The sequence below is a fragment of the Mastigoproctus giganteus genome, chromosome 3 (genome assembly GCF_048544385.1).
Source record: "Mastigoproctus giganteus isolate SK-2022 chromosome 3, ASM4854438v1, whole genome shotgun sequence".
In the NCBI taxonomy this organism is placed as follows: domain Eukaryota; kingdom Metazoa; phylum Arthropoda; class Arachnida; order Uropygi; family Thelyphonidae; genus Mastigoproctus; species Mastigoproctus giganteus.
In genome coordinates this window covers 41,171,200-41,184,834 of record NC_143577.1, presented here as the reverse complement: position 1 = coordinate 41,184,834, position 13,635 = coordinate 41,171,200, and the positions used below count along the sequence as shown (strand labels likewise).

The 13,635-nt window shown below is 38.8% G+C and overlaps 1 protein-coding gene across 1 annotated transcript in view; it reads left to right on the top strand.

The window, feature by feature from the left end:
• LOC150087903 (hemicentin-1-like) overlaps positions 1-13,635 on the top strand; it is a 1,496,027-nt gene that overhangs the window by 1,264,321 nt on the left and 218,071 nt on the right. Inside the window, exons 64-65 of the mRNA XM_090369959.1 lie at positions 52-222; positions 7,508-7,651. Of these exons, the coding sequence (XP_090226085.1) occupies positions 52-222; positions 7,508-7,651 (315 nt within the window). The remainder of the gene's footprint in view (positions 1-51; positions 223-7,507; positions 7,652-13,635) is intronic.

The following is a 13,635-nucleotide window of genomic DNA, read 5'->3' as shown; positions in this document are numbered from 1 at the left end:
CAACTGATAGTTGATTATAAATATTTTAAAGGTGTTTTTTTTTTAACTAAGTTGATGGAAACTGGGAAGTATGGAGTCCGTGGACACCTTGTTCAGCTTCTTGTGGCTATGGAATAAGAAATCGCTTCAGAGAGTGTAATGATCCTGCTCCAATTAATGGCGGAAGGTTATGTTTGGGTGATAGTTCACAAGTAGAGGAATGTGTGGAAGAGCCATGTGATAGTAAGTATTTTGATATTTTAGACTATTTGAGGTTTTTCGATACAATTAAAATGAAAATTTTGCTGCCTGATTAATTCAGAATCATTTCTCATACTACTAGTTCTGGAAAGTCTTTTCTGTCAAAGAATTGGTATGGGGGACAAAGCAATGGTTAAAATTTTCACTACCAGAGAGAAAATATTGCCCTCTGGGAATATTGAGAATTGAAACTATTGTGTGTTTTTTTTTTTTTTTTTTTTGGAAAATAATTTTTTTATTTTAAACATAGCTAAGGACTATAACCATCCTGTAAATAATGTAATCATAGAGCAATATTCTCTAAAATCAAAGCATGCAGATGTACAAATATTTCTCACAATTTATCACACGCATACCCATTGGTCAGCAGTTTTTACCAAGTTAACTAGGTAATTCTGGATGAATCTGCTGTTCAAGATTTCAAACACAGACATTCTTGGAATCAGGGATGCAGTTTCACATGGATATAAAGGATGAAGAATTTGGATATGGGGAGTATAATGTGTACAGAAATCACAGACAGAATAAGAGGAGGGGTGGAGCTATTCTCTTAGTTAACAAGCACATAAAATCTGTATGCAGTTCTGTATGCAGGAACAAAACTGCATACTGCTGGAATGAGTACAAAGAAGGGCAATGAGGTTAGTAAATTAAACAAAAGGTTGCTTTTACTAAGAAGGCTTCAGTTTCGCAAATTGCAGCATCTGGAGACTGGGCACCTGCGAGGTGATCTGATTGAGGAGTATAAGGGTTTGAATGGTTTGAGCAAGCTCAATGCTGATGGAATTTTTCCTGTTGCTCAGATTACGCACTTGAGGGGCATACACGGATGAGCCAAAACATTATGACCACATACCTAATATGATGTTGGTCCTCAACGTGCAGCCAAAACAGCTTTTACCCGGCGAGGCATAGACACTACAAGATTTCTAAATGTATCTTGTGGTATCAACACATAACCAGCAGATCCTTTAACTCCTGTAAGGTCCCTGGTTGAGATGCTGCAGATCAGAGTTGCTGTTCCATCACAAGCCACAGATGCTCGATGGGATTGATGTCTCGGGAATTTGGAGGCCAGAGCAATACCTGGAAGTCTTCCTCATGTTCCACAAAACTAGTCTTGAACAATCCGGGTGGTGTGGCATGGCGCATTGTCCTGCTGAAAGACGGCACCGCCAGAGGGGAAGATCATTGCCAAGAAAGGCTGTACCTAATCAGCAATGATGTTTACATAGGTGGTAGACGTCAGAGTGCCCAGCACATGGATGACTGGACCCAGGGTATCCCAGCAGAACATCACCCAAAGCATGACACCACCGCCACCGGCTTGTTTTCATCCCATGGTGCATCCAGGCACCATCACATCCCCAGTTAAATGATGCATATGTATCCAGCTGTCCACATGGTGTAACAGGAAACGTGATTCATCTGACCAGATGGCCTTCTTCCAATCACTCAAGTTCCAATTTTGATGCTTGCATGCCCATTGTAGGCACATTGTACCAGCTTCAAGTGCCCATGCTAACCACAGTGAGCCATGGTTAGCATGGGCACTTGGAGCGGTTTGCAGCTACACAGCCCCATTTTCAGCAGAGTTTGATGTACTGTGCGTTGCCACACATTACTCCCGTCACCAGCATTGCAGTTACTGGCGAGTTGCACCACAGTTGCCTTCTGTTGCCACGTACCATCCGGGAGAGCCTTTCTCACCTCGAGCATCAATCAGCCATGGTCGTCCAACACCTAGCCAGCAGTTTGTGGGTTTCCCCTCCTCAGACCACTTTCGGTAGGTACTAACCATGGCTGACCATGAGCATCCCACCAGCCGTGCCATTTTGAATATGCTCTGACCCAGTCATCTGGCCATTACAATTTGGCCTTTGCCAAATTCGCTTAAGTCCGCTGCCTTTCCCAACTGAAGAACAAGGGTAACATTGATTAACAAAGCTCGGTATCACATGTTTTTTATACCGTTTACCAACCTGCAGTTGCTTTGATTTGCATAATGACTCGCTGGTCATAATGTTTTGGCTCATCGGTGTAAATTTAAATTGAAGAAAGACAGTCGCAAGGTGGATGTGCAGAAATTTACCTTTAGCTAGCAGGTAGTTGATTGTTAGAACAAACTTCCATCTGTTGTTGTGGGAGTTGATAGCGTAAATAAATCTAAGGAAGAACTGGACAAAATTTTGGAGCAAATGTATAGGCAAATCGGGAAGGGATTTTTTTTGGCTAATGTTATATATGCTTCCTTTCTTGCATCATATGCTGCTGCTAATTGAATTCAAGTTGAGAAAGGACTGTTGCAGAATAGATGTGTGGAAGTTTGCTCTTAGCCAGCAAGTGGTTAATTGCTGTAACAAATGTCATCTGTTGTTGTGGAAGCTGATATCTTAAATAAATTCAGAGTAGAACTAGACAAACTAATGAAAGGAAGGGATAGGTGAAATGGGAAGTGTCTGGTGCTGTATAAGCATGCTTTCTGCATCATATGCTAATGTTAATGGTGTCAGATTTAGTGAGATGCTTTAATACAAATTGCAGAAAACAGTTTCAGTGTAAGAATGGCTATATTTGAGGATTAGTGCAGCATTTATTAGTTCCATGAGTAACATGGGTTTTCTCCTAGAGAAACATATTTTTATCTTGTAAAGGCTAAATTTTTATTGTGGAAATGCACTCTAGTGTAAGATTTTTATAAAAAAATCATGTTCTGGATGCACCATCAGTGTACATAGTCTTGATAGCCTTGTATTAGCAAACCAAAAAGAGTGAATGATTGTTCAACCAAGCAATGAGGGACACTTTAGAGCATTCTGCTTTTGTTTCACCAAACTTTTCCATTGAATTTCTCAATAAATAGGTAACATAAGCCAGAATATCACAAGTGGATCAACACTGACGGAATCCATACTGGCGATTGTTGATCAGACGGAAGGTTTCTAGGTAGTTTAAGAGTTGGCGGTTAATTGATTTCTCCATTACTTTAGAAAGAGTAGAAGTAATTGCAATGGGACGATAATTGGATGGGAGGGATTTGTCACCTTTTTTTGGAACTGGCTGGGTATGAGCAAATTTCCAGGCAGACAGAAAACCACCTTTCGAATAAGAAAGTGAAAAAAAAAAAAAGGCGGCAAAGAACAAGAGTTAGTTCAAGAGCACAGGTTTTGAGAACAAGTGGAGAAACACCATCAGGACCTGGAGCTTTCTGAGCACAAGTTTCGTCGAAATCCTTCTGAAATCCTTTTGACGGAAGACCACATGAGGCATTGAATGGAGCATGTTGGGAATAGTGGGAGGTGTTTTACCAAGATCATTAATACAAGAGTTGGAAGAAAAATGCGATGCTAGCAGGTCAGCTTTATCCTTGGCTGAAGTGACAACAGAACCATATGGTTTGGACAGAGGTGGGAGCAGAGATGGGCAAAAGTTGCGGCCAATAGCTTTGGCAAGAGACCAGAATGCTCGGCTACCATTAGGGCAAGAAGCAAGTTTTCTACTCTTAGCCTGTTCAAACTCTAGTTTGGACTGATTAATAACTGCTTTACAATTGTTGCGAGCTTTGGTGTAGGTAGAAAACGAAACTGAAGAATTATAAACAAGCCAATTATGATATGCAATGGCCTAACACATTTATTGGAAAACCAAGGTTTAGATAAAGGATGAGATTTTAAAGTGGAGTGTGGGATAAAGGATTCCATTCCTGCAAGAATAATTTCACTGACACGATCAGAGCAAACTTTTACATCAGAAGTTTTGAAACAGTAATCCAACCAAGGAAAAGAAGAAAAGAAATCTCGCAGGTCATCCCATTTTGCATTCTTGTAATGCCAAACAATATGAGGTTGGGAATAGCCATGAGATAAAGGCCCCATTGGAGAAGAGACAATCACCAAGTTGTGATCTGAGGTGCCTAAAGGACCTCTCACTTCGACCATGTACTTAGAAGGGTTTTTTGTGAGAAAAAGATTAAGCGTGTTGGCTGTATGGTTAGGATTATCCGGTATTCTTGTAGGTTAATGAACAGTTTGTGCAAGGTCATTGGTAATTGCAAAAGCCTCAGCATCTTGACCAGCTGGGTCGATGTGACTAGAAAACGGAAGCTAGCTGGAGTTGTGAACATTAAAATCACCAGGGAAAATTACCTCACTGTTAGGAAAGTTGGACTGAAGAAAGTCAAGTTGCAAAGAGAGGAAGTCAAAGAGCCCCAAGTGATAGAATGGTAGAGACAACAAATGAATTTGACACAAAGAGGTAGAGTGATTTTAAGCCAGAGAAGATCGAAAAGAGGAGATTCCAAATTACCAAGTCACTGACAGGGAATATTGGAATGGACATATGCACAAGTACCACCTTTGAGGCAAAAGGAATCATACAGCAAATAATTTGGGCAACTGAGATGAGCAGTAGTTGAATAAACTGATAACTGAGATTCTGTCAGGAAAAGTACATGGGTTTGGCAGACTGCAAGTGGAAGTGGACATCGTTGAGATTAGAATTGAGAGCATGTATATTTGTGAAATGAATTAGGAAGGGTTTGGGAGGTTTAGATCTTTTCACAGATAAGCTTGCTGTATTAGTTTGACAATTCGTGGTGTATTCAATAGTAAGAAGTGGGTGGGACATGCTGTATGAAGTGATGAAATTTTTGGATGTTGCCTACACATGGTAAGAATATACACAAATCTTTGACATAACATGGACTCGACAATGCCCCCCGCATACACAATACCCCGCATACACAAGACTCCTTCTAGTCACTATCTGGTAGAGTAGAGGTAGCAAGATTATACAATAGCTGATCTGGAAGCCTACTAGAGAGTTACCAATAGGTTCGGTCCAGTGTGCAAACTAGCGGCCGGCTTGCGAACACCGTTTTAGAGCTGTACACTCAAAATGTAAGGATGATTGGATACCGCCATGATGTTCATCATAACCTCAAAAGTTATCAATCATACTGCTTGATGGAAGAGATGGGGAAGGGTTGACCGGAACTGACGTCTGGAGACTAAACATGGGTTACACCACTTCAAGTCTCCAATAAGCAAAGTGGTGGTATTACACCGGTTGATGAGAGTCATCTACCACCTAGTACTGCCTGGTAACACAGAGGGGTGGGATTCCTCCATGTGGTGTGGGCGCCATACCTTGACCCCCCTGCTTACATTGGTTCACACCTGGGTGGTCACCCACCATGTGCTTGTGCATGGAGGTTATGTGTGCCAATCTGTTATTTTCTTTATTATACCCAGAATTACTAACAGTTCCACCATCGTGAAGGTGCAAGCAGAGGATTTGGTTGTCACAGACCATCCAGACTTCGCCGAAATTGGGTCCACTTGATTTGAGTGTCACCCGAATATCAGTTCCATCAGCATTTCTATAGCAGTTTAAGTAAATTTTGTATTTGGTTTTAATAAAATATTGTTGTATTACAAATTGTTTCATTTTATTTGGATCATCATCATCATCACTTGTGTTTTCAATATATCGAAGGTGAAGGCCTCTCCAGCAACTTTGCAATTTCTTCTGTTTTGTGCAATGGCCATCCATTTAATACCCACGAACTCGCGAATTTCATCTGTCCATCTCCATTGTTGTCTTCCAAGTTTTATTTTAGATACTCTTCCTCTTACTCTTCTTGTGTGCCAATCTGTTATTTTCTTAGTCCATCTGTCATCATATCTTCGAGCTATGTGTCTTGGCCAAGTCCATTTCAATTTTTTTTTTAATTTTGATAAAAATGTTCTTTATTTTCTGCCTAATCCATGTTTTCTCTTCTTGTCTAACAGTCTGATTTCTAATATAATTTGTTCCATTCTTTGCTGTGTAGTTTTCAGTTTCTCTTCCATTCTTTTGGTGAGTGCCCAAGTTTCCTTTCCCTAAGTCATGGTAGGGAGTATATATTGGTTCATTATTTTATGTTTCAGACAAATAGGGATATTGCTCCTCAGTATGTGACTATATTTCCTGAATGCTATCCATCTGAAATTTATTCTTCTCTGACTTCCAGCCATTTATCATTGTTACAGCTAATTACTTATCCAAGATAAGTATGTGAATCCACCTTTTCAATTTCTATTCCTTCAATGATTATATCCCTTTTTGTGGCATACTTATTCATCATTACTTTTGTTTTAGTCATATTCATCTTTTGTTTGAAATCCTTACTAATTCTGCATAACTGGTTAAAGTTTTCCTCTAATTCTTCAGGATTGTGGTTTATGATCACAATGTCATCTGCAAATCGTAAATGGTTTAGGTACACTCCATTTACGTTGACTCCTTTCTTCAACCAGTCCCGTCTTCTGAAAGCTTCCTCAAGGGCAGCAGTAAACAACTTTGGAGATATTGTGTTTCCTTGTCGAACTCCTTTCTCAATTTTAAATTTGCTACTCTCTTTGTCTAGTCTAATAAAGGAGGTAGCATTCTCATATATTTTCTTCAAAATCACAATGTATGGGGTGTCTATTCCTTGTTTTTCCAGTGCCCGAAACATTGCCTTATGCTGTATGGAGTCAAATGCCTTTTCATAATCCACAAATGCCAAGCGTAATGGTGTTTTATATTCATTTGCTTTTTCCATTAGCTGTGATATTACGTCAAGGTGATCCTGTCCTAAGGCCAGCTTGCTCTTTCAGTTGATTCACATCAAGTATTCTTTCTAATCTGTTAGTAATGATCCTTGTGAACGACTTGTAGATGTGGGACAGCAAGCTAATTGGTCTACAATTTACAATAAATAATTTCCAATTTATTTGGATAGTCTTGCATAATCCAATGTATGTACCTAAAGAGTTGAAATATTTTTTCTTTTTTATGTTACCAATTTGATAAAATTTAGTATATTAGTAGTAAATTTTTTTTATTAATTTATGATTTATCTAATTAATTTATAGCCTTGAAAAGTGTTTGATGTTATAATTGTTTTAAATTTTTCCTAAGAAAAAGGCAGCTATTGATAATAAATGAGTTTTGACAGAATAGTCTCTCAGCAGCTGAATTGGTTATAAATATTCTTAAAGATTACCAAAGGCTATGGGGGAAACAGTAACAAAATAAGAAATAAAACAATGAATAATTTGATATAAATTGATCATCCACAACCTTTACTACAAAGCAATAAATACATATTTTCAAAGTAGAGTATTTGGTATTCTCTTTAAGGTTCAATGCCTGTTTTTGTTAGATATGCATAGAAATATGTTATATTATTTATATCTAATATTATTCTTATTATACTAATATTGTACCTTTGTAATTTTAGTTTTACCAGACCATGCAACAGGCCACTTGATTGGTGCAATCAATGGAATTGATATAGGTTTGTCTAAGCTTCAAGCAAACATTACAAGACTAGGAATGGAAAGAACCACTATAGCTACTATTTATAATATACCTAAATCAGTTGGTAAGATAAAAGTAATATATTTTAGATTTAATGAAATATATGTATTAATAGAAATGATATTTGGAAATATATAGGTAGTTACACTGACATTGTAACTTTATATTTGACTTATACAGAATAATCATTTTTATTTCTGCAGATTTTTTTCATTTTCTCCTGTATTGTAGGAGTCAGTTATGGCATTATGGCCTACTGGTTATATGTATGCAGAATTAAAGCTCAGCACATCGATGGTTAAAGTCAGCAGTATCACATAAAAATATGCCCCTTTCACTTTGGCTAATGAGGAGATTGTAAGATTCACTCTCTGTGAATTCTGAAAAGTTTTTTTTTATTTTTATTTCTGGAATAGAATATCCTTTAGGTCTAAGGCAACCGGCCTTTTCTAATAACCTAATAGCCAGAAATGCAATGCTGTACCTACAACAAAAACAATTAGACTTCAACAGCACTTATATTGCACAAGTTAAATCAACTAAATAACTCAAACACATAATAGCTACAAGAAAATAAAAGTTTGCAAGCAACTCTAAAGAAAGGATATGGACAAAGTCTGGTTATTACGTAATGAAAGATGAAAAGCATGTTGTTAATTGATATGATATTTAATTCTATTTAATTTGATATCGGGAATCCAAAGAGTAAAGCGATATGCCAGCTTGTTGTTTATTTATTAATGATAGAGCAGTATTAGTAAAATGATAAAGTCAGTCTTGATGTTAGCATTAGCATTAGTAGAGGCATACGATGCAAGAAAGCAAACTTATGCAGCATCAGCCAAAAAAAAAAAAAAAACTCCCATTTCACCCCTCCATTCATTCCAAATGATTGTCCAGCTCAGCCTTAAATTTATTTAGGCTATCAACTTCCACAACAAGAGTTGGAAGACTGTTCCAACAATCAACTACATGCTGGCTAAAGGCATATTTTCACACATCTATTCTACAACTGTCATTCCTCAATTTGAATCTAAGAAACCCATCAGGTTCTTAATCTGAGTAAGAGGAAGAATCCAATCAGCATTCAGCTTCCTGAACCCATCAAGGCCTTATACACCTCAATCAGATCACCTCATATGTGTCTATTCTCCAGGTGCTGCAATTTGCAAAACATAAGTTTTCTTGGTAAGAGATGCCCTTTGTTCCCCTCATCAATCTTGTTGTCCTTCTTTGTACTCGTTCTAGCAACTCTGCATCCATCCTAAAATGAGGCCTTCAGATCTGTACACAGTACTCAGGTGCGGCCTGACCATTGCCTTGTACAATGGGATAATCACGTCCCTGCTAGCAAAATTCCTATATAACATTGAGACTCCATGTCCTGCCCTGACAGCCCATCTGCACTGCTCAGCAAACTTCATATCTGATTGCACAGTTACCCCCCCCAGGTCTTTTTCACTTTCAACTTCACTGAGTGTAGTACCACACACTTGGTGCCAGTACAGGAGAGACAGCAAGTGAAAGCAATACCTCACACATTAAGGATTTCTAGATAAAGTAACAGCTAGGTGTCAGTAATCGTAGCATACTGATGTGGGATTTACTTAAAGATATATCTACTGTCAAGGGGAAAGGTGAATACAGTGACTTTGGACATTTTATAAATTATTTTTGGCAGGATCAACTGAAGAAGTTACTAGCAGCAAATTCTAAATGGGAAGCATTCAAGAAGCAATTATAAAAGCTACTAAGCTTTTTATGCTAATTAAATGATAATTTTCAAGAATTAAAATAATGATTGCTGAACTACTAGTGGAAAAGAGGAAAAATACATCAGATGATTATAAATTATCAGGAGATGCAAAAATCTAGTTTGCAGTCAGATCACTAAAGAGGTTAGGCAGCTAAGGCAGATTATGAGAAATCTTAGCATTAATAGAGACATACGATGCTTATGTAGCATCCGCCAAAAAAAAAAAAAAAAAAAAAAAACCCTCCCATTTCACTCTTCCATTCGTTCCAACTGCCTGTCACCTCAGCCTTAAATTTATTTCAGCTATCAACTTCCACAACAAAAGATGGAAGTCTGTTCCACCAATCAACTACTTGCTGGATAAAGGCAAATTTATGCACATCTATCCTACAACTGCCTTTGCTCAATTTGAACCTGTGCCCCCTCAGGTTCTTAATCTGAGCAAGAGAAAAAAATCCCATCAGCATTCGGCTTCCTCAACCAATTCAAGGCCTTATACACCTCAATCACATCACCTCGCAGGTCCCTACTCTCCAAGCGCTGCAATTTGCAGAACTTAACCCTTTCTTGGTAAGAGAACCCCGTTGTTCTCCTCACCAATCTTGTTGTTATTATTATTATTATTAGCCATATGGTGCAAGGAATCCTGAGGCTTATGCTGCACCAGCCCAAAAAAAAAAAAATTCCAGTATTACCTTTTGAGAGAGAGAGAGAGAGAGAGAGAGAGAGAGAGAGAAGGGAATCACCAAAAAAGCAAGAAGGAGAAGAATGATAATATCCAGCTCAGGACCCTGGGTTTGACAAGCCCATACTCACCAGATGTCAGCCCCTGGGGTACTTTCCCTTCTTTGTACTCATTCTAGCAACTCTACATCCTTCCCAAAATGAGGCCTCCTGTACACAGTACTCTAGGTGTGGCCTGACCATTGCCTTGTATAACGGGATAATGACCACCCTGCTAGCAAAATTCCTATATATCATTGACAAAACTCCATGACCTGCTCTGGCAGCCCATCTGCACTGCTCAGAGAACTTCATATCTGACTGCACAATTACCCCCCAGTCTTTATCATAGCCGACCGGGCTAGCCGGGTAGGTAAAGTGCGTGCCTGGTAACCCAAAGGTCGCTGGTTCGATTCCCGCCTCGGGTTTGGATCAAAGTACTGCAAAAACCTTGGGAGGCGCATTATGGCCACAGAAGCCTATGCGCCAACAACTGCCAAAAAAAAAAAAAAAAAAGTCTTTATCACTTTCCACTTCCCTGAGTGTAGTACCACACAGTTGGTATGTTACTCTTTGGTTATTGCTACCCATATGCAGTACTTCGCATTTGTCAATGTTAAATTTCAGTTGCCACTTCTCAGCCCATTTGCCCAACTTGTTCAGATCCAGTTGGATTAACATACTGTCTTTACTGTCATTAACAAATCTGCAAACCTTTGTATCACCTGCAAACTTGGACATTAAACCTGATACCTTCATCAATATCATTGATAAATAATATACAAAACAACAAAGGGCCCACCACCGAACCCTGGGGAACTCCACTAATAACATTTGTCCACGAAGAGCAGTGTCCATTGATTACCACTCTCTGTCTTCTCCCCCTCAACCATCCCTTTATCCATAGCAGCAATTTTCCTCCAATGCCACGCTGCTCCAATCTTTACAGCCGTCTTCCATGTGCAACAGTATTAAAAGCTTTCATGAAACACAAAATTATTTTTTGCATCCACTTCCTTTGTGATCACATCATAGTATCCAATGAAATTGGTCAGACAAGACCATCCTTTAACAAACATATGCTGTGTCTGAGCTATAACTAAAGTCTTGTCTAGATGATCCTGCAATGCTTCTTTAACCAGTGCCTCCATTAATTTTCCTAGAACTGAAGTTAAACTGACAATTCGGTAATTACTCGTGTCTCCCTTTGATTCCCCTTTGTGAATTGGTGATACATTTGCACACCTCCAGTCCATGGGCACCTCTCCTGAGTCCAAGGAAGCTCTCATAATTATGGCTAAGGGTTTACTTACTTCTTTTGCTGCCTCCTTTAATATAACTGGATAGATCCCGTCCACTCCAAATGCCTTCCTTATACTTAAACTTCAACAATTTCTGCATGATCATCAATAGCCAACCCATCTATGTTAAGTGGTCCAATCTGATTCATCCTTTTCATTCTAGAGTTTACATAAGTAAAGATGTCTTTGCTGTTTTTCTTTGCATCCTTTGCCAAAGATTTCTCATAATCTGCCTTCGCCTGCCTAACCTCCTTTTTGACTTGATTTCAGACTATTTTATATGTGCCATAGCCTTCTGTGTTGCCTGATAATTTATTTGCATCCCATACATTTTTCTTCACTGCCCCAAGCCTCGTTAATTCATCTGGCATCCTTTTAGGCCTAAACCTTGAACAGTATTTCTTAGTTGGTATGAAAAACCTAGTAGCCTCCACGATTAAGTCCCTGAAGGCTTTCCATTTTGAATTCAACATTCTTACCATCATCAGTTGATCCCACTGTATAGAATTTAAAACTGTCTGAGACCCCAGTAGTCACCTTTACGAAAGCAAAAGCCCTTCCCTTTACCCTTGATGGTAGTTACATATTTAAGTAAATTCCACATCAGTACATTGTGATCCCTGTCACCCAGTTGTTCCTTTATCTGCAAATTCTTAATGCAGGAATAATCACTGCTGATTATCAGATCAAGAGTATCATTCCCTCAAACATGTTGTTGTAGAAGACAGTCAGCCAATAAATCCATAAAAGTCTTACTAGTGTCGAAGTGACCAATGCACAAATTTCAGTCAATATTTGGAAAGTTAAAATCCCCGCTTATGAGATATTCTTGTTTACTGCCCCACTCTATTTTTCTGCACAATTGCTCATTATACTCATCAGATTCATTAGGGCTATAACACACACCTACTCTCATTTTTCCTTTCCCAGTACTTATGTCACACCAAACAGACTTAACATTGCATTTTCCACCAACATCAATTGGATGCACTTCCTTAGATTTTATGTGTTCCTTAACTAACAGCATAACCCCTCCTCCCTTCCTGTCCTGTTTATCCTCCCTTTACACATTATACTCCCCGAATTCCAATTCTGCAATCAAAATGCCACTTCTGCACTGCTTATATCTGTGTGACACCACGTCTCTGATATCCCTACTATATCTGTCTTTGATGTCTTGATTAGCACTTCAAGCTCATCAAATTTATTAACTATTCTCCTAGCATTGGTGTTCATGCAAGTATACATGCACCTGTTCCTACTCTTAGTTACCCTAACACAGCCCATGTATTTACTTGTTCTACTATGACTCCCAGCAGTCCTGGAAATCTCCATTACCTTGCTTTCCAGGCTGCCGTTCATTCTAATAGAAGCAGCGAAAGAGTCACTTTTGCCTCTGCTTGCAGCTACTGTTAATCTTTTAGTCTGTGTATCCCCAAGCTAGCATTTTTCTGACCCACCTAACACTGCCTCGACAGCATCAGCAAATATCAGAAGCAGTCTCTCCTATCAACAAACAGAGACCACGCTGAAAAAAAATTCTACCCTGTGAGCTTTGCACAATCTCTCCAGGGCTGAATTGATTGACAAGGCTCTTATCACATACTCCCTCTTGTCGTGTCTGCGCAGAATTGCAGTCACTTTTGCATTCAACCATAACTCACAACTTTTTTTTCAACATTGACCTGTATTTGTTGAGTAAATCTGCAGTTGAGTAAATCTTCAAATGTTATTAAGATGGAATAAATTAAATGCTTTTACCTGCTTGCAGGTCTAACGGTACTCTGTGTATTATAAACTTGGTAACATTAGCATTAGTAGAGGCATTTGATGCAAGAAAGCAAGCTTATGCAGCATCAGCCAAAAAAAAAAATAAAATAAAATAAATAAATAAAAAATAACCACTTCCACTTCACCCCTCTGTTCGTTCGAAATACCTGTCCAGCTGAGCCTTAAACTTATTTAGGCTATCAACTTCCACGACAAGGGATGGAAGTCTGTTCCACCTACCAACCACCTGCTGGCTAAAGGCAAATTTCCGCACATCTATCCTACATCTGTCTTTCCTCAATTTGAACTTATGCCCTCTCAGGTGATTATTCTGAGCAGAAGGAAGAATCCCATCAGCATTGAGCATGCTCAAACCATTCAAGGCTTTGTACACCTCTATCAGATCACCTCGCTGGTGCCTAGTCTCCATACACTGTAATTCTCAAATCTTAAGCCTTTCTTCATAAGAGCACCCCTTTGTTCCGTTCACTAATCTTG